Source organism: Durio zibethinus, chromosome 22 (assembly GCF_047325235.1).
Source record: "Durio zibethinus cultivar Kanyao isolate XHJ-2024 chromosome 22, ASM4732523v1, whole genome shotgun sequence".
In the NCBI taxonomy this organism is placed as follows: domain Eukaryota; kingdom Viridiplantae; phylum Streptophyta; class Magnoliopsida; order Malvales; family Malvaceae; genus Durio; species Durio zibethinus.
Window position 1 is genome coordinate 14,572,715 of NC_143183.1, and position 27,989 is coordinate 14,600,703.

The following is a 27,989-nucleotide window of genomic DNA, read 5'->3' on the forward strand; positions in this document are numbered from 1 at the left end:
CTTGATTTATGTATCTTTTTATGTTTTTTATGATTAGAACTTTATGATTGCATTTTTTGTTCTACCATGTTCTTGGATGTGAGTTTATTATAAATGATTCGAATAGCTTTTCTTCATTTTCATATTAGTTATCTAAATGCTTGAAATGATGCTTGAATGTTTAGATTTTTTTAGTAAAAATGACCTAAAATGACACTTAAAGGCCATAGAGGTTTCAGCTTAAGCCTTCCCCATGCTTGGCCTAGACCTCTTTTTATGTATGGCCTTACATTGCTTGCTTTTTTGTTCTTTGAAGTCTCAAATTAAAAATGTTTTTAGTAGTGTTTATTTAGGGTTTAACGTTCAGGGTTTAGAATTTAAAATTTAAAGTTTAACCTTAAACTCAAGGTCAAACCCCTAACACTAAGTCAAATCTTAAACCTTAAAACAAACTGAATCCCTAATTCAAACCTTAAACCTTAAGACAAACCTTAAAATCAAAGTCAAATCCCAAACCTTAGGTCAAACCCCAAACTCTAAGTCAAACCCTAAACCCTAAGTCCAACCCTAAACCAAACCTTTAATCAAACCTTAAACCTTAAACCCTAAACTAAACCATAAACCTAAACCAAACTATAAACTTAAACCAAACCTTAACCCTAAACGATAAGCCAAACCTCGAACCCTAAACTTAACCCTAAGCCAAACCCCAAACCCTAAACTTAACCCTAAACAAAACCTTAAACCTTAAACCAAACCTGACGCTAAAGTAAACCCTTAACTTTAAATCTTAAATCTTAAATCTAAATCAAACCAAAACCTTAAATGTAACTCGAAACCGTAAACCCTAAACCCTAAACTCTAAAACTAAACCAACCCTTGTCATAACATATAGATTTGTAAATCTATAGTTAAACTTAATAAATGGAGTCACCACCAATCCTTTTTAACTAGGTGTGATTGGCCAACTAAGGAATCTATCCTTTTAAGGAGCTCTTAAGCTTGACTAAGGGTCCCTAAAAGAATAGGTTCAGGCTTAATAAATGGAGTCACCACTAATCCTTTTTAACTAGGTGTGATTGGCCAACTAAGGAATCTATCCTTTTAAGGAGCTCTTAAGCTTGACTAAAGGTCCCTAAAAGAATAGGTTCAAGTTTACTAACCAGAACATGATTCGGGAGTTCGGTTACATGTGGGGAAGGTTATAGCACCCCCACATGCCCATCAAAAGGATGGTACCATATTATTTTAAATTTATCCTAAGATCTTGAGTCTAATGGTTTTAAATTTTTATGTTAAATATTGAAAATAATTCTTAAAATTCTCCATCAATTTGGTAGAATTCTTAAAAATATTCTCACCTCAAAAGTATTCAAAAATCCCATTTGATTTTTTGAAGAAGTTTCGTCGTTAGAAAATTTTTTGTTGGTTTTTATTTTTTGGGGTTTTTTGTCGAAAATATATCTAATTATTCCACCATTTGAGCCAAATTAGAAATATTTTCTCTTTTTGAATCTCTAAATTCTCCACCATTTTGGCCTATTTAGAAATTCTTTTTATTTTTTTTTATTTCTAAATTTTTCACCTTTTGGGTTAATTTAGAAATATTTTCTTTTCTTGAATCTCTAAATTCTCCACCTTTTGGGCCTATTTAGAAAATCTTTTTATTTCTAAATTTTTCACTTTTTGGGTCAATTTAAAATTTTTTTTTTTGAAATTTCTAAATTTTTCGTCATTTGGGCCTATTTAGAAATTTCTTTTATTTTCTTGGAAAGAAAATAATATGACAATTATTTTTATTGAAATTTAATCTAAATTATTCCACCATTTGAACAAAATTAGAGAAATTTTCTCACCTAGAGATTTCATAGGAATTTACCATTTGAAATTTCTAAAAATCTCATCCTTAGGTAATTATCACATATTTTCAGTCAAAATTTTATTTGAAAAAGAATACAATTACTTGTATTGAAATTTCATCTAAATTATCCCACCATTTTGGCCAAATTTAGAGGAAATTTCTCACCTAGAGATTTCTTTGAAATTTACCATTTGGAATCTCTAAGAATCTCATCCTTGCGTAATTTGTATTTAATTCCAAAATTTTTATATTTTTATGTTTTTATATTTTTATATTATATATTTTTTGTGTTTGAAAATAAATATTAATTATTGATATTAAAACTTTATCTAAATTATTCCACCATTTGGAACACATTTAGATAAAATTTTTCACCTAAGAATTTTATAAAAATTTATCATTTAAAATTTCTAAAAATTCTATCATTGGTTAATTATTATTTATTCTCAAAATTTTTATTTTTTATTTATTCTCTTTTTTCTGAATTTAATCATGCAAAAATACTAAAAAATTCAACACAAAAATAAATAAAAAATATACAAAAAAACCAAAAACGACTCAGTTTGAGGCTGTAGAATGGCTCGACTTCATAAATAAAAGGTGGCTTGGCGACTGGGTTTGCGGCTCGGCTTGACTGGAGCCGAAGCCAGGGATAGGGTTAAAGCAGGTCAAGTGCTCGAGTTGGGTCGCCCAGTGGTAAAATGTGCGAATCTTGGGTTTATTAAACTTTAAAATGACGTCATTTTAGCAAGGTATATAAGGCTAAAATCTCAGCTTTTTCAGTAGATTTCTCATTTTCCCTCTCTCTCTTCCCTTTATTTTTTCTCTTTTGTCTATCTAGAAAACCCAGAATCTGATTGAATGTTTTACCAAAAATGGGAAAAGTTGCCAAAAACTAGAAAAACAAGCCGAAAAATATGAATTTTGCCAAAAAATTCATCGAAATCTAGAATTTTCCAAAAAAATGCCAAAAACTCTAAAAAATTTTGAAGAAAACTCTAAAATTGCTTCTGCTCTTCCGAAAACCCCTTTTCTTTTGTTTTTGTTTTCTGTGACTTGCTTTATTTCTCCTTATTTCGTGTATGTTTTCTGTATATGATCCACGGGTATTTATAAGGTTCAATCAAAAAAGTTATTGATTGACCCTAATTCCCTTTTTAAATAGGATTCCCAGAAAACATGAAAAATATCTTTAGACAAATTGAATCCAACTTCAATCCAACCAACCATAATTCACGGCAACTCTTTTTTTTTTTCTAAATTATTATCTAACAAATATTAATTAATAAATAAAAAAAACAAAATAAAATAAAATAAAATTCAGAATAATAAAATGAATAAGCCCATAACTTTTAGGCTTGATCCTGATTCCCTTTAGGTCAAGCCCAATTGATCCGAGCCGAGATCAAATTGGATATTTACAACTACCCTTATTTGCCCATTTCTTGTGCAACAGGAATTGCACAAAGAAGTAGCCACCCCACATATGATCATCTTTTTTTTTGAAAAAAGTAAACAAAGCTCCTCTAAATAAAGACTCAATGACTTTTAAAAAATAAATTGCTCCTCTAAACAGAGGCACCACAACTTTTGAAAAATAAAATGCTCCTCTAAACAGAAGCACCACAACTTTGAAAAATAAATTACTTCTTAAAATAGAGGCATCACAACTTTGAAAAATAAATTGCTCCTTTAAACAAAGACACCACAACTTTGAAAAATAAAATGCTCCTTAATGATCATGTCTAAAGGAGTCGTAGATCAGATCTGATAAAATTTATAATGGGAACTTAAAGATTCACAATTTGAGTTCAAATTAAAAGGTTCAGATTTGCAAAAACTTTTCAACTTTGCAAGAGTTCACTAAAACTTGATTATGAAAATTTTAGTTTCATAAGAATTTGATTCACAAAATTACAGATATGCAAGATTTCAAGATTCACATTTGCAAATTGCAAGATTCACATCCAACATTTAAAGATTTGCATTCACATTTTGGAGATTCTCATCCAAAAGTTCAAAGCTTCTCATTCAAGTTTAAAGGTTCACCTAAATTTGGGATTCACATCCAAAAAGTTTAAAGCTTTTCGTTTGAATTTTGGAGATTCACATCCAAAAGTTAAAATCCTTTCATTCTAGTTTGAAGATTCACATTCGATGAACTTTAGGGTTGCACATCTTAAAGATTCTCATTTGAGTTCGAAGATTCACATTCGATAAATTTTGAGTTTCACACCTCAAAGATTCTCATTTGAAATACAAAGACTCCTATTTGAGAACTCAAAAATTCTCATCAAAAGATTCATAATTAAAATTGTGCATGTAATGAATGTCATGATCAATGATGCAAATATTTTCTTAATGATGCAAATGCAACAATCAAGATTCTCATAATGCCATATTCTTGATCATGATTCAAATGTTTACTGCATAATGCAAATGCTTATCCAAACCAAAGTCTTAAACATTTTCCAAAAAATAATGCTAACGTAATGAATGTAATGCAGATATCAAAGTCATGAAATTCTAATCAAAATGTGGTAATATGGTCCTCAAGACTCCACCATCTCATGTTTTTTCCTTGTTCAGGCTTTCAACACTTTGGAACAAGTTTCATAAATTGATCATCATTATTTCCATCACTTGATCACCATTCGAAGGATTTTTAGCACTAACAATTCCAGAATAAGTTTCGTCCATTGCCCCATATAATTTAATCACAACTCATAGGCTCATAAGTACTAGTAATTTTAGCATAAATTTCATCTATTGACCCACACTATTTTCATCACAATTCATAGGTTTTTCAATACTAGCCATTGTAGAATAAATTTTATCTTCTGATCCACATTATGTTCATCACTTGATCACCATTAACAAGCTATGTCGACCAATTCATCCCCATATTCATCACTTGGTCATATCATCTTTTCAAATTTTGCCATCTTTTTATTTTGTTGGCCAATCCATCATCATATTCATCATTTGGTCACATCATGTGTCTTCTCAAATCATCTTTTTTAGGTTTCTATCATCTCTATTTTTTTTCCTTTATCATCTTGGATTTCTTTTCAAAGGAATGCAACACTCTTTTATGCACATTGTCATTCATTCATCATCATTTTAAATCATGAAAAATATAATGTAACCATACACTTTCTCGATTTATTTTAGGGATACAACAGTAAGGGAGCACAAGGGAAATTAGGTGAAAGGTAATCAATGAGAAACGAGTTTAGGCAAAGGATCAAATTTAAAGCATCTCTTTGGGAATGGTATTGAATAAATGGAGTAACAATAATGAATACTCAAACAACTTTTAACATTAATCAAGAATTTTTTTTTTAAAAACTCATTCCATTGACTTTTCAAAATCACATTGTGCTCATTAAACTTTGCCCCAGCTTTAAAGGATCTTCAAATGTCTTTTAGACCTTTTATACATGTGAACTGTCTATCCAACTCTTAACTTAGAGATTTACTCAAATCGCCCTTTTGAGTTTTCAATTTGAGTCTTTCTTTTCTCTTTTTTTCAATTCTTTCTTTTATTTTTTTTATTTTCATCTTTTGTTTTCTTTTTTTTCATTTTTTCTTCTTTTTCATCTTTTTCCATCCATTAGTGGTATCTTTCACACTTCAATCTCTAAAGCAATGTAGTATGATTCCATTGTTCCATCATAAGCATGTCTTAGTCTAACATATGATCATTCAATTCGAACATTCACATTTGATCCAAATAGACTTTTAAATGTTATAATGTAGGCCATGGTGAGGGGTAATGAAAAAAATGGATAAAATAGGCTCAAAACCTGTGTTTAGAGGGTTTAAAACTAAAGAATCATTCATCATTTGATGCAACTTGGCATTTTGCCCTATTTCACATCATTTCACTTATTTTTTCTTTTTTATTCATCTCATTCCTCACAAAAAGATTTGCATTACTTTACCCTAAATCATTCGTGGCATTCATTTTTCTTCTCTCTTGCTTTTTTTTTTTTTTTTGCTTTTTATCTTTGAGACCTTTATGATCTTTTGCCTCTTTTTTTTTTCAAAAATTACACCCTAGTGTGAAGGGTGATCTTTGGTTAGGGTTTTTTAGAAAAAAAAATCATAATAGGCTCAAAGGGATAGTAATGAATGGTTTTTCAAATGGTAAAAGAAATATGGCCATTTTTATCTCAAATGTGAATGCTTTCCTTAAACATAAGCAAGCTCAATTGAACAAAAGCAAACTCATGGATCCTTGCACATTTTCAAGATATATCTATTCCACATCTGCTAATAGCTAGCTTCTTTTGCTCAAATAATCTTCTTAGATCAATATGAATGAGTTCTCAAAATTAAATCCTAGAATTATTGTTATCATTGTCTAAATATTCGTAATTTAAAATTTAAGAATGGGAATGAAAAGTTATGAAAGGTGACAAAGCGTGGAACAATGGTTGAATTAAAGAGAAAATGTAATGAAAGAGAAAATGTAATAAAATGCATTATCCTTGCCTTTTATTAAAATGATAACAAATGAAATCCTATTGTATAAAAGAAATCCTAACATTACTCTAAAAGAAATCCTAAAATGACAAGAATCTTCCCATCAGCCTTATCTTTATTCTTCAAAATTATGGCCCTATGTAATCAGGTGAAAAATATTTATTGACATCTTACCTTTTGACTCACTGCAACTCTCTAAGCCTTTTTAGATCAATGTGTTCTTGATTCTCACTTAGAGCATTGACATTATGATTAGGCAATAGATTGCTACTGACATTAGGTGTTATTGTTTCTCTTTGATCAAAACTTATCATTCTATCCTTGATCAATCATTGCATCTTATGCTTTAGAGCAGTGCAATTTTTAGTGGAATGGCCAGCAATTCCATAGTGGTAGTCACAGTAGGTTGTAAGATCATACCACTTGAGATAAGGTGGCTTAAGTGGCTCCACACGGTTGGGGGTAATTAAGTAGTTACTGTAGAGTTTTTGGTATAATTTCATATAAGTCATGAGGATTGGATCAAATATGAGTTTTTCTCGAGTAATTTATTGCTCTTATGAACCACTTGTCGACTAACAGGATAAATTTAGAGTCTTGTGGGCAGTTGAATGTTGAGGTTGTATATGAGAGCTTGAGGGCTAAAAATAGGCTGATATATTGATGGATATGATGGCAATGGGGCTGACTGGTATGGGTAGGATAAGGTAATGTTCATAGCAGGATAGTATGGGGACTAACCTTGTAGTGGATAAGATTGATAACCCTTAAACTATCTGTTAAAGCTTACAGCTTGAGCTTCAGTCTCTTTATTCTCTAACGCTTTTTTGGTTTTTCCTCCTTTCAACTTACCATTTTTAATGGCATTCTCAATGATTTTGCTTGAGATCACCATATTGATAAAATTTTTTGTTGCATTTCCTATCATCTTTTCATAATAGAAAGATTTTAAAATGCTGACAAACAAAACTGTGGTCTTTTTTTCAGTTAAAATGGGTTGCACTTGAGAAGCTACATCTCTCAACCTCTGGGCTGACTCTTTAAATGATTCAATCACCTTTTTTTTTCATATTCTATAAAAAAAGACAATCAAGGGCTAAGTCTATGATATGCCAATACTAACTAATGAAGTCATGAGCCATATCACTCCAAGAACAAATACGATTATTGTCTAGTTGAACATACCACCTAGTAGCAGAGCTAGTAAGGCTGCCTTAAAATACATGCATTAATAACTTCTCATTATGAGCATACGTAGCCATTTTTCAATAGTATATGGTAATGTAGGTTTTCAAGCACTTCATACCATTGTATTTTTCAAACTCTGGTACTTTGAACTTTGGAGAAATAACCACATCTGAGACTAAACAAAGCTTAGCAACATTCACAAAACCATAAAAACCAACTCTTTTCACTGCTCGTAGCCTTTTTTCTAGCATACTAATTTTTTGGTCAGCTTTCGAGCCCCTCAGTGACTCACCCCTTTTCGATTTTAACTTTTTATTCTCCTTTGGATCATCTAAATCAGGGACCTAAACTGGTTTTACTACATTTTCTGTAAAGATAGGATTTATATAACTTTGATATTGTTCAAGGTTTGAAACTGATGGCATTCTGGGGTATATGTACCTTACAAGATAAGTGAACTGCTATGGTAATGGACCTTGTGCTAATTGGGCTTGATGTGGCCCAAAACTAGGAAGGTATAGTGGGTCATCTACCTCTTATGATGGATGGTCTTATTGGCTAGTACTTTTTTCTATACCTTTCCCCTTGTTTAATTTGTTCAAAGCCTCCAAAATCCTATTTAACTATCCTTCTAACTTTTTTTGAGCTTTCTCTATCCTCTCGAGACTATTAGAATTTTTTTGTTCCATTTGTCTGGCTTGAGCTTTTATGTTGTACTAGTGGATTGATTGTGTGGAATTCTTGATTGATGGAGCTATCCTTGAACCTTGATACCATAATTATGATAAAAAAAATAAAATGCTATGCTTTATGTTTAGTATGTTGATGCATGAATGAAATGTGGATTTTCATGGATGAAATCTAATATGAAAATGATGCATATGCACAATGTTACATATGACAATAAAAATGATGCATGATATGGTAATGCAAATGCATAAAGTTAAACAAACAAAATGGTTCGTTTCATGGATGAAATGAAAGTGATACAAATGCACATTGTTACATATGACAATGAAAATGATACACAAAGTCAAACAATCAAAATGGTTAGCAAGTCAATATTTCATACCAATTGTTTCCTATTATGTCCTATCTTCGGGTTATATTTATCACCGAATAGAAAGGGCTCTATCTTAAGGCTGGCCTCTTAAGGGTAGACTATATGCAATGTTAGGTGATTTTGACTACTAAAAGTTCCCAAATTATTTCTTACATCATCATCCATCACAGACTAATAAGGTAGTCCAATCCTTACCCATCACAGGCTACCAACAGAAAGGATTCAATTTAAGTAGGAGTATTTTGCTAGTCATTACAGAGATTATCATCTCACAAGAGCTTAGGTACTTTACTCTCTCCTAAGAGGGATGGAGCCTGGGTATAGAGCTCATTTAATGCAAATGCATGTGATAGTGTGTGTGAAGGAACATATAGATTTCATGCCCCAAAAATAAAAGACAAAAAAAATGTTAGTAAACAAATAACATAAATCATCACAATTTAAAACCATTAGACCAAAGGATATGATAAATTCAAAAATTATGGCTTGACTCTCTATGGCTATCCTCAGTGGAATCGCCAAACTATCATAACATATAGATCCGTAAATCTATAGTTAGATTTAATAAATGGAGTCACCACCAATCTTTTTTAACTAGGTGTGATTGGTTACCTAAAGAATCTATCATTTTAAGGAGCTTCTAAGCTTGACTAAGGGTTCTTAAAAGAATAGGTTTAGGTCTACTAACTAGAATAAGATTCAGGAGTTTAGTTACATGTGAGAAAGGTTATAGCACCCCCACAAGTGCAACCAAAGGATGGTACCATATTATTTTAAATTTATCCTAAGGTCTTGAGTCTAATGGTTTTAAATTTTTATGTTAAATATTGGAAATAATTCTTAAAATTCTCCATCAATCTGGTAAAATTCTTAAAAATATTTAAAAATATTTCCTCACGTTAAGAGTATTCAAAAATCCCATTTGATTTCTTGAGAGGCTCCGTCGTCAAAAAAATTTTTGTTGGTTTTAATTTTTTGGGTTTTTTGTCAAAAATATATCTAATTAATCTACTATTTGGGCCAAATTAGAAATATTTTCTCTTTTTGAATCTCTGAATTCTCCACCATTTGTGCCTATTTAGAAATTTTTTTTATTTTTTTTGTTTCTAAATTTTTCACCTGTTGGGTCAATTTAGAAATATTTTCTTTTTTTTAATCTCTAAATGCTCCACCATTTGGGTCTATTTAGAAATTTTTTTTATTTTTTTTATTTCTAAAATTTTCACCATTTGGGCCTATTTATAAATTCTTTTTTTTTCTTAGAAAGAAAATAATAAGACAATTATTTTTATTGAAATTTAATCTAAATTATTCCACCATTTGGGATAAATTTAGAGAAAATTTCTCGCCTAGAGATTTCATAGGAATTTACCATTTAAAGTTTCTACAAATCTCATCATTGGGTAATTATCACATATTTTCAACCAAAATTTTATTTGAAAAAGAATACAATTACTTGTATTAAAATTTCATCTAAATTATTCCATCATTTGAGCCAAATTTAGAGGAAATTTCTCACCTAGAGATTTCTTAAGAATTTACCATTTGAAATTTCTAAGAATCTCATCCTTGGATAATTTGTATTTAATTTCAAAAGTTTTATATTTTATATTTTTTGTGTTTGAAAATAAATATTAATTATTGATATTGAAACTTTATCTAAATTATTTCAAAATTTGGGACAAATTTAGACAAAATTTCTCAACTAAGAATTTTATAGAAATTTACCATTTGAAATTTTAAAAAATTCTATCATTGGATAATTATTATTTATTCTCAAAATTTTTATTTTATTTTTGAATTTAATCATGCAAAAATACTAAAAAAATAAACACATAAAAATAAATAAATAATACCCAAAAAATACCAAAAACGGCTTAACTTGCGGCTGCAGAATGGTTTGACTTTAGAAATAAAAGGCGGCTCGAAGGTACAGCTTGGCGGCTGGGTTTGCGGCTCGGCTCGACTAGAGCCAAAGGTAGGGACACGGGTTGAAGCAGGTCAAGTGCTCAGGTCAGGTCACCCAGCGGTAAAACATGCGGATCCTGGGTTTATTAAACTTCAAAATGACGTCATTTTAGCAAGGTATATGAGGTTAAAATCTCAGTCTTTTCAACAAATTTCTCCTTCTTCTTCTTTATTTTCCCCTTCTTTTCTCTCCCATTCTCTTTAAAAAACCCATAATCTGATTGAATATTCTACCAGAAACTGGGAAAAGCTATCAAAAAATATGAATTTCGTCGAAAAATTCACCAAATTTTGGAATTTTTCAAAAATTTTCTAAAAAGAATTACCAAAAATTCCAAAAAATTTCTAAAAAAAACTCTAAAATTACTTTTGCTTTTCCAAATACCCCTTTTGTTTTTGTTTTTGTTTTCTATGACTTGCTTCTATTTCTCCCTATTTCGTGTGTGTTTTTTGTATATGATCCATGGGTATTTATAGGGTTCAATCAGAAGAGTTCCTGATTGACCCTAATTCCCTCTTTAAATTTTCCCAGAAAACATGAAAAATATCTTTAAACAAATTGAATCCAACTTCAACCCAACCAGCCACAATTCATGGCAACCCATTTTTTTTTCTAAATTATTATCTAACAAATATTAATTAATAAATAAAACAAAACAAAATAAAATAAATTCAAAATAATAAACGAATAAGCCCATAATTCTTGGGCTTGATCCTGATTCTCTTTGGACCAAGCCCAATTGATCTGGGCTTGGATCAAATTTGGTGTCTACAACCCTGAACCCTAAACCTAACTCCAAATCCTAGCTTGAAACCTTAAACCTACCTTAAAACATAATTTTAAAACGAAACCCTAAACCTACCCAAACCTTAAACCCTAATTTAGTTCTAAACCTCAAACCTAAACCCAAAAATTGTTTAAACCCTTTTCCAAATCCTAAATTCCAACCAAAACTTTAAACCAAATCTCATTCCCATGCATTTGCATGTTACTTTTTTAATAATTACACATGCATTATCATTTTTATATTGTCATTGCATGTCATTTTATTCATATTTGGTATTGTATATTAGCATGCATATGATATATGTTTTATGTTTCATGCATTTTGCTTTATGATTCATATAATTTATTTTGTTGCATTCATGGTTTTAAAATAAAAAAAAAATATTTAAGAAATAAATAAGGTAATATTCCTAATAAAGGTAATCTTTAAGACCCATTTCAAATATAAGGGAGGTTTTCAATAATTGTCTTTATAAAGAATATTATCTTTGTTTTTATGCATTATTTATGGAAACCCTAATGTAAAGGGATGTTATTAAAACAGTCCATCTAAATATAGGAGAGTTTAGAAAATATTTTCATACCAAAGGTTTCCATTTTAATCCAAAAATAAAAATGATTTGCATTTTCAAAACAAAAGAACAATAAAAATGAGATTTTGTGAAAATAAATGAAATTCAAGGAATTATCTTTAAACATTAAAGCTAAGGTCATTTTAATCAAAACTCAAGAATAACATGCAATTAATTGATACTATTTTTAAAACAGATACTATGAGGGTGCTAATTCTTCTCCATACATAATCATACTCTTAAACCTAATTTTGTTTTTAATGACCAAAACTGTCTTTTGATAATCCTTAAACTCATTTTTTGTTTTATTAAAAGCATAAACTTTTAAGATGACCAATCATACCTTTTAAAAAAATTTAGTGATGACTCTTTATTTGATTTTTAAATTTTTTATCTTACGATCGGATTCCTAGACTCGTATGGTGTGACATAAAGTTTTGTTAGTCATTGTATGAAAATGTGAAACATTTATACTTTTTCAAGAAGAGAGTTTATGTTTACCAAAATATTTTTTAAAAGTTTAAATTTAATGTATACAATCATTTATTGAATTTTTTATTCATAAAAATTTCTTTTTAATATATGCTATTTCTTTTTATTGAATTTTTTATGTTTACCAAAATATTTTTTAAAAGTTTAAATTTAATGTATACAATCATTTATTGAATTTTTTATTCATAAAAATTTCTTTTTAATATATGCTATTTCTTTTTATTGAATTTTTTGTTCACAAAAGTTTTAAATTTAGGTTCAAAATATACACAACTTTGACTATTTATTTTTATAAAACAATTTTGATTTTTGACCAATTATTAACTAGTTAATATAAATTGCCTTATATGTTCTTTGCCTTTTAAATCTATTAACCAATTTTCTAACACTTTTTCATTGGACACTACAAGAAAACTAGAATTAGTGATGAAAAACTACCAATGAAAATTTTCCCTCGCTAAAAAGATTAGCAACGATTTCATGTGAATTTGTATCTAACTTTTAGCAAGGAAATTTCTTTACTAAAAACCCAAAATTACCAATGGAATTAATTACATCACTAAAAGTTATGCACCAAAAAAACTTGAAAGGCGCCAAATTTAACGATGGAAATTCCATTGCTAATTCTCTTTAAAATTTTAATTTTTGCAAGAAAATAAATTTATTTTAAAAATTATATTTTCTTATTACAAAAGGAAATCCGTAGCTAATTCCCTTAAGAATTTTTATTTTTTCAAAAAATAAATTTATTTTTAGAAACTAGTGATGAAAATTCAGTCTTTAATTCCCTTTAAATGCATTTTGAAAATTTTTTTGGGAATTCGCAACATTAACGAAGGAATTTCATCACAAATTCCTTCACTAAGTGTCAACAATAACTTTTTGCAATGGAATTTAGGATAATTAGCAACGGAATTCTGTTGCTAAATTTTCATTTCTAAAATGTTTAAATTTAAAATCACCCCATTCTTCTTTCCTCTCCTCATTCCTTTTCGCTCTTCTCTCTCTTCCTAACCTGACCCCTCCCCTCACCTTACGTCAACCCAAGCTCTCCTACCTATCTCTAGCCATGTAACCTCCCTGCAATAGTCAACACCTCCCTAGAGTTCTTCCTGCCGATTATTGTCAATCTAGCCCCATTTTGTTGCTAGTTTCGCCCCCTCCAAAATGTTCTCTTCTCTTTTCCTTTTTCTAGCTACATCGTAGGCCCATCGTTAATTTTCTTCGCCAAAATCTTTCCTCTCAACCTCTTCTAGTTATGCATATCACCTAAACAATGGTATAATTCCTTATCAAAATTTTTTTTTGTTTGGGTTTTTTGTACAGGGTAGGTTTTTGGGATCAATTTTGAATATTGTGAAATATTATGATAATTATGAAATTAGTGCTAAATTTGGGAAATTGGTGCAAAATTGTTGTAGAATTTTTGAAATTGTTACTAATTTTGTGAAATTGATACTGAATTTGAAATTAATATGCAATCTTATTGTGGAAATTGTGAAAATGATGTTGGATTTGTGAAACTGGTACGAAATACTATAAAATTATGACAATTGTACTCATTTTTTTAATTTGGTTTGTGGTCTTATTGTGGAAATTGTGAAATTGATACTGAATTTGGTGGAATTTGTGGATTTTAATTTGTGAATAATTTGGACTTTGTTAATTTGAAATATGTGAAGGTGAAATTGTTGTTGAATTTAGGAAATTCGTGGAGAATTATTGTGAGAATTATTGAAATTGTTGAATTTGAGGAATTTTAGAATTTATTTAATTTAATTAAGTTATATATAATTATGAGCTAATGAACTTTTTGAATTAAACTCAATTAGGTTTGAAAATGGACAAGGATAGAAGTTGGATGTATAATGTTTAGATGCAAATAAGCTTATTATCAATGAGTTCTTAGAAGAGTTAAAGAGTTTATCAATTTTGCATTTTCTTAAATGAATTTTCTTAGTAGGGATAGAATTGAGTATCCTTGCAACAAATGTCAAAATAAATGATTCTATTGAGTAGATGATGTGGATAAGCACATTTATTATAAAGGTTTATCATCGGTTACATGAATTGGTACGTCAATAGTGAAATTGAACAAGGTCAATCATTAAGAAGTGAAGATCAAAAATTTGATCAAATGTGTCACGTAGAGAAAGAAAATTCATATGCCATAATGGTTATAGATGCTCTAAATTCAAAATTTAACGAGAATGAAAATGTTGGTAGTGAGTCTAGATATAGGCACTTTGGTAAATTTTTATGAAAATGAACTAAAATTTGAATTATGGAATAATATAGGAGTATTTTGATATATAACGATGATTTCAATGGGTTTGGAAATGTAAAATTAGGCCTACAACCTTGAAGGATTGATTCTTTAGAGGGAACGATTGATCCTCTATGACAAGTTTTGGCCTCCAAATAGGCCTCAACATGAAAATAATTACTATTTTTGGCTTTTAACAATGGAATTTCCATTGCAAAAAGGCATTAGTGATGATAATTAAGTAATTTTTTGCCAAAAAAAATTAAATATTACAATTAGCGACGGAAAAACCATCTCAAAAACCTTTACTGAGAATTATATATATATAATAAATAAAAATGAATTAGTGACAAAGTTTTCATTGCTAAAACTTTTTACCAACAAATTTTTAAATAATTTTAAAACAATTATTAGTGACGAAAAATTCATCACTAATTTATTTTATCGATGGAATACATCCAACTATTGTCGATAGATTTTTTTTTGTCGCCAATAAGATTTATGACTATTTTTCATTTTTCAAAAAATAAACAAAAATATTTTTTGAATAATCTTTTCAGCGATGAAAACTTTCGTCGCTAAAACTAATACTTTTATAAACAGAATTAGCATTAGTGAGGAAAATTTATAATCCTAAACCTTAAATTCTAATTTCCGTCGCTATTGGCATTATTTCTTATAGTGAAAACAATTTTGAATGACATTATGACCATTTAATAACGATGTCAATTTTATCCGTATCCAATGAAAAACTTGATTTTTTTTATTTGAATAGGGATGGAATGGGTATTACATTATGTGGATGGAGATGGAAATATCATTTTAAATTTTTTTACCGAGTATGGGAGGGTTAATGAAACACCCATCTTGTACCCGTACCAATACTCTACATATTTAGTAAATAGATTTTTTATTAAATAATATAAATTATTATTTTAGATTAATTAAAATTAATATATTTCTATTTAAAATATATATTAATATATTTATAAAATATTACATAAATATGCAAGATAAATTTTTTTAAAAAAATTAAAAATATATATTTTATTTTATTTTTGTAAAAAAAATTATGAATACAGAGATTACCCATACCCATTAAATTTTCATAAGTATGAAAATAGGAATAGATTTGACATACTAGTTAGGTATAAATATGTGGATGGATATAATATAAAGATTCGAGTATGAGGATGAAAAATACTCACCTTACCCATACTCTACCTATTAACATCCTTATTAATTAATAATATCTTTAAGTAGTTTCTTAAATTGCTTTTCATATAATGTTCTTTGCATTAAATGTGGTTTTAAACTTGGCGATAATTTCACTTAATACATAAATGATAATTTAATATCAAAATTTAAATATTAAAAGAATATTTTCCTCATATTTCTCTAGAAAACTTTAAAATTAGCTATGTAAGACGGAATTAATTTTATATAATTTATTACCATTAGTTAGACTAGATTTAAAAAAAATATTAAATTCCATTTTCTCAAATAATATTTTTTTAACCCTCAAAAGTTAAATACCATTGTTGTTTCCTTAAATTATTCACAAAATAAATCGCAATCAACATTTTATGCCCCCGACAAAAAAACCTTTCATACTATTATTGACAATCTCATTGATATAAATTGAGGTATCTTGCCATGCATATGAAAGTTATTTGATTTTGCTTTGTTCTCTTTTTTTTTTTTTTTTTTGGATGATAGGAATTACATATTTTCCTTTAATCATAATTTTTTTAATAAAAAGTATTGAACATGGAATTTTGGTAGTTGAATTACAAATATATTACTTTTTATTTTGCTTGAATTATTGATTTATTGTTATAATTTGATAGTTTAATTTATTACAAATTTTTTAATTTTCTTTAATCAATGTTTTATGGTAGTGATATCAGACTATTTTCATTAAAATTATTTATTTTTTAACTATTAATATTTTTTAGACATTGTCCTGCATATATTCTTAAATCTATATTGTTAATTTTATTCTATTTTAAGAAAATTACTATATATAAAAATCATTACCGTACGTCACATGGGCTTTAATAGACTAATTATCATTCTCGATGATGGTAAGGAATAAGAGCTTTTAATCCATAACCTAATTTATAATTTCATTAGAATGATTTGACCCTTTAGCAACGTTCAACTCTCATTTTTCGGTTAGAACACTAGAAGTTGTCAGGACATCTAACGGCTGAAGTTACAGCGGCCAAAAATTAATACTTTCGGATCAAATAGCGCATGGCTAGCTTACTACAACGGTGGCTCACGACAGATGCCACCCAATAGTGAAAAAAAAAAAAAGAAACCTTTGTATGTTCCCTTGGAGTACATCTTCAAACAGCTTCTTCTTCCTCTGTTCTCCTAAATGCACAAAAAAAACACAACCTTCAAAAAAACCATAAAAGCCAACTAAATTTCTGAGGATGGCCGGTCCGAACCCGCCAAAACAACCGTCATCCTCCTCCAACAACTACCGCAAATCCCGCTGGGAATCTTCCTCTTCCACCCCCAATAAAAATTTCTCCTCTACCGCCACCACCGACCCCAAATCCTCCACCAAGCCCAACCCATCCCCCAAGACCGGCCCATCTCCAAGCATCGCCACCCAAACCAAATCTGACCTAAATCAAACCTGTCCTCCCCTTCCACCCTTTCCCTTCCCCGACCTTGCCGCCTTAGGCCCTCCGCCACCACCGGCGTACGGCTTCCACATGCTGGAGCGTCGGACAATCGTCCTCTACGATGGCAGCGTCCGCTCCTACTTCGCTCTTCCACTCGATTACCTGGACTTTCCGACCCGACCGTTACTTGGACCTCCCGACTACGGTAGCCCAACATTGGGCTTGCGCGATAATCGTGATTATTGGAACGGGCCGGGCCCGTTAAAGAGAAAGTACGGCGATGAAGAAAAAGATCTAAGAGAGGAGAAGAAGGAAGAATTAGCGAGGCAAAGGTCCGGGCACGGGAACGCCAAAGTCTACACTTTGGGTACAGGCGGCCCGGATCGGCTGGCTGGAACGAGTAGCCCGTTTCGAAATGAGGAGACGAGGGCAGCCAAGTATATGAGAGTTGGTGGGGGATTTGAATATCATAATTTGGGGTTTAGTAATAAGCATTTGGAAGTTGATCAAAACGCGCTAAAGAAGGCGTTTTTACACTTTGTGAAGGCGGTTTTTGAGCAGAAAAAGAATTACTTGGATGATGGGAAACAAGGTCGGCTTCAATGCTTAGCTTGTGGCAGGTTTGACGATAAATTTAGGTTTGATTCCGATTTGGAATTATCTTTTTGAATGTTATTTTTCATCGTTTGAATTCCATACTATGTTTTGAAGCCAAAATAGAATTCTTTACTGCTTAGGTGTTTGGTGATGCAACTAGTTAGATTACTTGTTATGTTGCCTATTAACATTTTAATGTTTGAGGCTAGGGTGTCATATTGTATTGGATGCTCTACTAATAGTTTAGAGGGAGTAGTTGTTATCGACTTAAGGATGTGGATGCCTTCTGTCTTGAATTTGTGTTCAGTTGACTTGTATGACGTTTGCTTGGGCACAAAGGACTAGAAATTGTGGCTGGTGCCATGGGTGTTTTGATTTTGTTGCCAATTTCTTTCTAGAATTCTGACTATTTGTCAATTGTTATTCTTTGGATTATTTCTTGGTAGAATATGATGTTGTTTTCTTTGTTATAGATATTTTATAGTATAAACTTTTATCAATAATGATTAACCGATGAGTTCTAATAATAAGTTCTGAATAAACAGATGACTTATTGATAGTACTTAAAGTAATTGTTAAATTTGGTGTGGTGAGGCAATGCTGATGCAGAATTGTATTCGTTTCATAAATGGTGGGACAGTCAGGTTCTTAACAATCTGACATTACTAGGGTTTTAAGTTAAGTTGTGCTTTCTGATCTATTTAGCTAGAACTTCAATCTGGGATTTGCTATAATATCTCTGCTTGTTTGCTTTGTATGTGATATAGTTAAGCTTCGCTGCTTGCTTTTACTAACTGGTTTAGAGAGCTGCGTCCCATTTGGCATTGCTTTGTCTTGTTTCCTGTTAATATTGCATATCAAACACCCAAGTCAGCTTACTTGTCCTTCATAAAAGTGAAAAATGGTTATTTTTGCTTGCAAGCTTGGGTGCTGGATTGTTGTGTTGATAATTCTTCATAGTTGAGAATTTAAATGACTTAGTGGCATAATTTATTTACAAAATGAAGGTATGTTGTAACAGATATTTGTTTCTCTCTAGTGCTTCGATAGATGGTGTTTGGAGTAGTACATAAGTACGTCAGTTTATTTATCCATGCAACAGAAAATACGTATGGCTGTATGGGAGATAATTTTGCGTGTATATATGTTTTATTACAGCATTTCTTTTTTCTGTTGATGAATGTTCTCCATGTTTCCTGTATGGTTGCTTGTTCATATTTGGTTATGCTGTTTTAATGATGGTTTTTAGTATTAGATTTCCCTTCATATTCAATAATATATTATAATTTAATTTTTGGATGGGATCAGTTTTTATGAGTCTGTGACTATTTGCACCTGTCACAGTTGTTGAGTAATGAGCATGTTCATAGTTGATTTTGGAAAACGAGGTTACATATTCCTTTTCAAGGTTTTTTCATCATGCTTTTGTAGTTTGCAACGAAATTACACTTTTTTGCATATTCTAATTACCTTTTTTTTTATTGGAGCATGTTATAATTATCATAGATTATCATAGGCTTTAATCTGGATATTTCTCATAGAGGTCAGTTCCTTTGGCTTGGTAGTTATAGTTTATGGCCGATATTTTCTGCTGCTTGGTACTAATATGTTCTGGATTGTAACTTCTTTCTCACCGGCATGACATGGCTGGTTTGGCCTGATAAGTGGTAATTTATGACAGCTATTTTTTGTTAGTTGATATAAATTAAAAGTAAACTGAAGTTGAAGGCTTAAAGGTTCCCTCTTGAATGGCTAATAGATAATAAAGGTAGTCCATTCCCCTGTTTTTCTTGCCTTTAACTTGCATGCAGCAGTTTGGATGTTAGCTTTTTGAAAATTTCTTCTTTTCTGTGACTTTACTACTCTGCCTTAGAGTGGCCCTTTGGGTGATTATTATTTGTTTGAGTTTGACTGTAGGCTCATCTGAGTTTCGGTATTATTTGTTTGATTTGCTAAGTATGCATGTCCACATGCAGGCATGTATTTAGAGCATGTAGGATTTTCCTTTCTGTTTGCTGCCATGCTTTAAAGTTATTGGGTCATCTTTCTGTTTGTATTGCTTATAGCACTGGACATGGAATCCTCGTTATTGTTCTCTTATCATGAAGTAGAGATGAAAGTCTTGGTGCATAAAGAGTGTATATATGGTTCATATCAGAGGAACCAAATATTCACCTTGTATGCTTGTTTTTCTTTGATACTGTTCTCCTACATGCGAGAGAAACTTTTCATGATCTTGATTCAACTGTTGCAAGTCTGTAGTGTAATTTCTGTGCTGACGTTAAGATCTGGCATCCTGTTGTAGCTGTATGTTTCTTCAAAAACTATTTATGATCAATTGACTGTCTATCTTTTAATACACTTGTTGTTAAAGCTCTAGCTTTTGAAACCTTCATGTATTTTCTAATTGGTGCTTACTTGGGAGGCCCAATTCATCAAATTGCAATCCCATCCTTCACCCCCACTCTTCCTCAAACCCTGTTACAGTGATTATTTTTTGGGTGATGACAATACCTTTTTCTTCAGTAATTTAGAAAAAAGGAAACAGTCCTGTGGAAATGCTATTACACAGAATAGGTTCACCATAATCCAGTGTTCAAATTTGCTCTTCACGCAAGTTCTTTGATGCTTGCAGTCTACTTTGATGACAGTCTGCAGTTTATTGGCTCTATGCCATGTACATTACTTCTGCTCTTTTTATGCGTTCAACTTGTTTTCAAACTGCTGAATATCTTTTGTTCATTGCGCTAGTTAAATCTTATAGGCTAATTCATAGTGATGTGCAAGGGGAAGACTAGAGCTTTTATTCTTCAATGCCCTTGATATGCAAAATTACAGGTCCTCTAAAGACTTCCCCGATATGCATGGTCTGATAATGCACACATACTACTCAGATAATGCTGACTTGCGTGTGGATCACTTAGGCTTTCACAAGGCTCTCTGTGTATTAATGGGATGGAACTACTCAAAGCCTCCTAATAATTCAAAGGCCTATCGGTTCTTACCTGCAGATGAAGCAGCTGCTAACCAAGAGGATTTGATTATGTGGCCTCCTGTGGTGATAGTACATAATACAATTACAGGAAAGGGTAAAGATGGGCGCATGGAAGGTTTGGGAAACAAAGCAATGGATGGCAAACTAAGAGGTATAAATGCGCCCCTTTATTCTTCATTATTATTGATGTTTTGCTTGGTGGTTAGTGATTTGTTTAGGAAATCCATCTTATCTAATTACTTGTCTTTCGGTATAAGATTTGAGTTATGTTTTCATAGTGCATAGATTGGTTATAATTTGCCATTGCTTAAATTTCTTGTTAGATTAGTTAAACTACATTTTGTTATAAAACAAGTTTTTGAGGATACTACACAACTGTGCTATTTATATTGACCTTGAGAAACTTACGAGTAAGGGGTCTTTTTGAGAATTCTTCCAACTCATGAAGCTATATGTCTAGCAACCCATAAAAGCAACTAACATACAAAATAAACTAAGGGAGAGGTTAATACTATGAAATTTGCTGAAAACTGAGACAGCAATTTGTGCATGCGGTTCCTTCATTCGGTCCTTTTATTGACATGAATATATGTTATCCTCAGTTGTGGATAATATTTCTGATACTGCTTGTTCTTATTCTTCATTGTTTCTTGCTTGAATGGTCTGTGTGGCCAATCCTGAACCTTTAATTGCACTTATTAAGGTCTTACTTTTATCTGGTGCATACTCTTTCATTCAATTCCTTTACATTTGTTTTCTCCTTCTTGGTTGATGTTCTAAATTGTCTCTAACCACTATTGCGAAGTGTTGTTTTTTGTGGATCTGGCCTGATGGGATCTCTGCCATGTTTGTGTGACATGGACTTGCCAATGGGCCAATGTTTGCTTGATCTGATCTATAAGTGGGTCCAAATTTTATCACTGCATTAATATCAAGTTTGGCTAAAACCTCCTTCCAACCTGGTCCTATAGGTCTGAGGCGTTGAGCCAATTTTCTGTCAAAAATTTAGCTAATGATTCCATGGGTTTAAGCTCACCTGATGTTATTGTAATTGGACTGGACTCGGCAGTTTGAGCAGATACTTCTCTAACTGGTCTTAATAGCAATCCAGATAAAAACACCATCTTGATAAAAATTCCTTGAACCTTTTGAACCTGCCTATTGAACCTATAACCTGGTGAAACCATCTGCTTTTGCAATAAACTAGCTTGGCTTCCTCTCTTTTGGTGTAAAGATGAAATTTATTAAGAAATGGTAAGCAGGGGGTTTAAAATCCTGACGTGATTGACTCCACCTCTGTTGTGTTTGCAGCCACTTCAATTTGGCTTTCATGCTTATTATAACATGATGCAAAGTTTGTTTATGCACACCTCTTTTATTTGTAGAGGAGTATAGTTATTTGTTTTTAGCATTTCTTTGAGTTTGGATGTTTTTATTCTATAGGCATCTTTGATGGTGAAATTATTTGTAGAGTCAAGAAACAGTTTATCTCATGTCAGTATCAATATTTTTCTATGAAATCATCAACAATTTTCTGTCATATAACACCCTTTTGCTGGAGCTCTAAAAGTTTTATGTCCCAGAAGCCTGTTCCCAAACTATTACATCTTATTTACTTCTATTTATATGTTACACTGCATTAATATTATGGTTTAATTTCCTCTTCATCCCATGTCGACTTTTCTGCCCTTTTGCTATTTATGGGTTAGAATTTAATAACTGTAGTTTTTAGGGCATTGATTCTAAATGTCACTTTTTTGGTACTCAATAAAGTTGCAATATTCAATGCAGCATTCAATCTTTGTAATTTTTCACCTTCATATAATTGCTTGTTTAATTCTTCTGATTGATGCTATGATAAGTATCAATACCAAGGGGAAAGCATTCATGTATATGCGATAAGTTACTTTTCTCCTAAAGTATAGTGCAGTCAGACCTATACTATCCACTCACATTTGCTTTTGGGTCGAATTTCATTTGGATTAGTATTTATTTATTTATTTTTGGTTAAGAAAGTGATAGATTGCTTTGTTGTTGGTGTTCCTGTTCGGCTGGGATACAGAGGTGATGAGGGTTAAGAAGATTACTTTGTTGAAATTCATGAATGCTGGTTTAATTGTGTTTAGAGGAACCTATGGTGGTCTCAGGAAGAGCCATAGTTCTGTCGTGGCTAGGTTAGAGGATTCCATATTTCCAAATTTACTTAATTCTCTTGAGAGCTTCTAGATGACGTTGTAAGCTTGTGTGTGGTGCCTTGATATGTGCATATTCCTAATATTGGTTGTAGTTTCTTGTTGCAAGCACTGTTGCTAATCATAGTTCACTTTCAACCTGTGCATGAGAAGTTAAGCTGGAGGTTTATGTTTCTAGTCAGGCTATACCAGTTTTTGGCATGTTCGCTTAGTAACAGTTAAATTGATGGTTTTAGATTTGTGGATATTTGTTTTTGTATTTACCGGAAACAATTCTAGGATATGCCTGAGAGTATAAAAAATTTTGATCTCGGCAACATGCCTCCCATCTTTTCTGGAGAAAATGCTTGGAGAAGATGACTACTAGAGAATGCCAGGTTCCACTCTACATTATAGACGGTGTTTAGCTTTTCTTTTTTTTTAAACAGCTGCAGACATCCATTTAGTTGACTACTTAAGCAAAATGTAGGAGAAAATGCCTTACATATTTTTTCAAATACTCAATGCCCATGGTTTCTTCATGATGTTCATGTATTTTTGCGGATAATAATTCATTCTCAAGTCAGGTATGTTTAATTGAATTCTGGAGTGTTTTTCGGTAGCCTGCTGAAATGATGGTATTCAGATGTTGGTATTGTCTTTGGGAGTAGCAAGGAAGATATTGTATTTTCTTTTTATTGCTAATAATTGTGTAATGACAACAAAAGAAAGGTTTCTTTTTCTTTGGTGGGTGGAGGAAAAGTGGGCATTGGGCAAGGAGGTGTTTCATATAAGCATCTCTGACCTCATTAATGGCCAATTATTACCTCCTTGTTTGGTTGAATGAGTTACCATCAGTAGTAAGGTATCATAATTGAGATAACTAGTCATTAATCATATAAATAAATTAATTTTTTTTACCCTGTTACATTTCATTTCATATGGTTTACTAGACATTTGGTGGGCATCTATATCTCACTGATAAATGTTCACTAGAATGTTGATAGTTTTTATGCTTAGATCATTCATTGTAGCATTGTAAAACCACTGGCGGCATATGGGAGTGACCTTTATTCTCTTTAAACAACCCTCCTTCCTCTCCTTAACATGACTGGCACACAAAGGTAAAGATACTCTCCACTACGTGAAGTAGTGGAGATGTCCACTACTTTATATTGGGGTGACTAATTTACATTGAAGTTAATCCATGGCTGAAATTTTAATGGCCTTAAATTGAGTATAAAGATAAAAAATGATTTGAACAAATTTTAACCCTAGACAAATTACTGGATATTTCTACTTCATTTTTAGTAATGGAGATGATCCTTTCCCAGCACATCAGGTGCATGCAGTCATATTCTATTGTGGCCTTTATGGATGGTAATCTCTTTCTTTCGATATATTACTGTAAACTTGTTTGTTGTGATTCACAAACCTGTCCATTACTCGGTTAAGTACTTTTTGTGTTATATAGTTTTCCATCTGACCACCTTGAAGTTTGGAATCTGGATTGCTGCATCATTTACTTATACTCTGTTGTACCAGGCATTATGAATAAATTTTGTTTCTGATTTTCTTATTTTTCAGAACTATGTTTTTTACCTATTGGAATTCAAGTTCTAGACTAAAATATATAGGTGGTTGGCTGGATGGGTGCATGTCATTATGTTACTGTTTGGTGCCAGCCAATGCCAGTGGTTTCTTGACCTCTTGTTTATTTGTTTTCATTGACTGATTCCAATAAGTGAGCCAGTCTGCTGCATGTTTTGACTTGCACCATCTGAGTGTTTTCACATCTTGTCAGCAGCCACTGTGAGATCAAAACTTTTTGAGGGGTCTTATGTTGGCAGAAAAAAATGCAGTGTTTTGCTCGAGCATGTTTGTTTATCTGAGTTGTCTACTGGTGATTTTAAATGCTTTCTCCTGACTATTTGGGGAATCAACATCAATGATTCCAAATATCTTGCAAAAATGTATTAATTTATCAACCCTGGACAAATGATATTCCTAATGAGCTTCACCATGCAGTAAAAAAGTTTCAATGAGTTAGTTTATTTGGAAACATTTCATTTTACTCTGATGCTTGTGCTTTCAGATCTTGGATTTGGAAGTGGCAAGTCAAAGGCTATGTATGGTAGAGAAGGTCATCTTGGTATTATAGTGGTTAAGTTTGCTGGTGATCAGTCGGGCCTGAAGGATGCTGTCAGGCTTGCTGAATACTTTGAGAAGGAAAACCATGGCCGCAAGGGTTGGTCCCATGTACAGTCCTTGACTTTGGGCAAGGATGATGAAAAAAATCCTAGTCTTGTAAAGGTGGATGAGAGGACTGGAGAAAAAAAGAGGATCTTTTATGGCTATCTTGGAACGGTTGCTGAACTGGACAAGGTTGATTTTGACATGAGGAAGAGGGCTGTGATTGAGAGTCGGAGAGAGCATAAAGGACCCAGGTAATAAGTCTGGCTAACATTGCAAAGTACTGTAATGTATTTAATTATAGTAATTTAATCCTTTGAATAACTGGTCCATAGATACCGGTCATTTCATGGTGTCGCAAAATGAACTTCAGCGCCTGGTTGTTTAATTGACTACATTAATTGGTGTTGAGTTGGCTGCCCCTTTGCTTGTCGAAAATGTAATAACATTTCTGATGCTTAGAATTTTCAAATCTTGCCATATTAAGTTAGTTTATTCTTCATCTCCAGGGAAATTTAGGTTGTTTCACAAGGTTTTTGATCTTGGAGTGTGAATTAGCTAGCCTCCAGAGAAAAATATCTTCTCTGCATGTATGTGGGTGGATTAGTGATCAGATTGCTTCCGTTAGTCCATGTTCGGATTTTGCTTATTCAAGGAGCCTATCCTTGGAAAAGTTTTCTCTGTTGTATTTGTGTCCTTTTTCTTCCGTTTCAGCCTCCAGTTCTGTCTGATGCAAGTAGGGGCGCAATAATGTAAAGTGAGAAGTTTAGGTTTCTCTTTATTGTTTTCTCTTCGAAGTTAAAGAATGAAGGGCAGGTTTGAAATAGGGTAATTGGTGTGATCATTTGATCAATGACTTGGAAAGGATTCATTGCCAAGTCGCTTTAGGCTGATAGCTTGTAGATAATGATCTGTACGTTGATTATAGTATAGGATCCTTAACGTAAAGAAGTTGATATGACAAGATTAATGTATGCAATTTTGTTTCTTGTTATGTTTATTGTGACATTGGCCTTTGAATCGCATGATTATTAGTTTACCTCAAGTCACATCGTTGGGGATTCATGTATCTAGTTATTAAACCCTTTGTAAAATGCTAACCTCTTTTTTCTTTAGGTTACATAGTTAAAGAAAAGATAGTCAACGATGCTACAGTTTTTTCCCCAAAAGAAAAAAAATGGAATTCAATTTCTTTAACACATGATATTAGGTTGCATAATAAAAGAAAGCCTTTTTTTTGAATCATTTTATAAATCTCATTTCCCTTGAAACAATGGATGGGATTGATTTGGATTGAGAATATGCGGTGCGAATACGAGAACTTGAAAGCGGGAATGCCCCTTTGGTTTTGTAGCAGCTGCAGGCTGAGGGGCTCTAGTGTTAACCTAACCTTCATCGGCTGTATGGGTAGTGAACAAAAAAATGCTGGGGTATCCGCAAATGTACCCATCATTAGTATTTGAAAAATAATAATCACTATGGCATCCTTTCGTAGTCATGAAAATAATTTTTAAAAATTTAGGTAATGTTTGGTTTTAAAAAATAAAGTTTAATTTTATTTTTATTTTTTTTGGAAAATAAAAAAACATTAGTCCAAACGTGTTTGATAATTAAAAATGAAAATAAATTTTTAAAAAATAAAAATAAAAAGGAGTTGAAATATGAAAATAAAAAGAAAATTGTTTTTGATTGAAAAACAAGAGATGTATAGTACTTTTTGGGTAAGTTAACATATTTGAACATTTTTTAATATCATTAACTAAATAAATATACGTTATAATTATAATTAGATATCATTAATAATAATATTGAATATTTATTTATTTCATTATTTATGCATTTTAAAAAATAAATTTTATTTTCATTTAGCAAATACATTTTTTAAAAATAAAAAATAAAAAAAAAATATTTTCTCAAGTTGAACCTTAATTTTTAATTTTTTGTTGTTTGGATGTCAAAAAATTGTGATTAACAGAAACGAATTTTTGCTCAATAGCAAAAAATTAATGCTTACTAACAAAAATTATCTTTTGGCCTTTTTTTTCTTTAAAAAAAATAATTTTCAAAACATATCAACACTCTAATTCATGAAATAGCTATGTACTACCAAGATTCCAACCTAGCAAGTACCTAATCGGCCAATGCCCTTTTTCCCTTTTGTTGGCAAAGGTCTCCTCTAATCTCCTCTGATCTTCATTTTACTTTCATTTTTCATTTTTTTTTCTTTTATAAGATTACTGAGAGTAACAATATCTGTTTCATTTTTCATTTTTTTCGTTTTTTTTATTTATCTATGTTGTGATAATGTCTCATTTGTTTTTTATTTATCTACGTTGTGATAATGTCTCATTTGGCCTTTTAACTATTGTATTTTTTTTTTAATATGGTATATAAACAAAAAAAAATTTAATCATGTACTTAAACTACGTTTTCATGTGTTAATTTGCCTTAATAGTTATCATCGTTAATCCTAAACGTTGATATGGTATAAACATCCAATAAGATGCTAACATGTGTTAAAAAAATTTAGTCAACATCACATCATCAAGGCTAAATGCTTAATTAAGGATATAACTTTTGCATGATTTTCAATTGAGGATTTTAACTTTAATTTGGTTCAATGTAGGATGTAACGTTTCAAATTTGTTCAAATAAGGCTTTTTGTTACGATTATGATTTACACGCACAAAAAAAAACGTGAATCACTGTTTTACAATATAATGA

At 31.3% G+C, this 27,989-nt stretch overlaps 1 protein-coding gene across 6 annotated transcripts; it reads left to right on the forward strand.

Annotated features, from left to right (window-relative positions):
- The first annotated feature begins 16,794 nt into the window (after positions 1-16,794).
- LOC111307958 (uncharacterized) lies at positions 16,795-26,259 on the forward strand. 6 transcript variants are annotated; one of them, XM_089751429.1, is made up of 4 exons: positions 16,795-17,901; positions 20,918-21,052; positions 25,168-25,519; positions 25,601-25,767. In XM_089751429.1, exons 1-4 carry the CDS (start codon positions 17,112-17,114, stop codon positions 25,629-25,631), a joined length of 1,308 nt encoding a protein of 435 aa, XP_089607555.1. In that variant the 5' UTR covers positions 16,795-17,111; the 3' UTR covers positions 25,632-25,767. The 6 variants fall into 6 exon arrangements, with proteins under 6 accessions (XP_089607555.1, XP_022762075.1, XP_022762077.1 ...); XM_022906340.2 differs by having other exon boundaries at positions 16,796-17,947; positions 20,745-21,052; XM_022906342.2 differs by lacking the exon at positions 25,601-25,767 and adding an exon at positions 25,775-26,259 and having other exon boundaries at positions 16,797-17,947; positions 20,745-21,052.
- Positions 26,260-27,989: the final 1,730 nt, after the last annotated feature.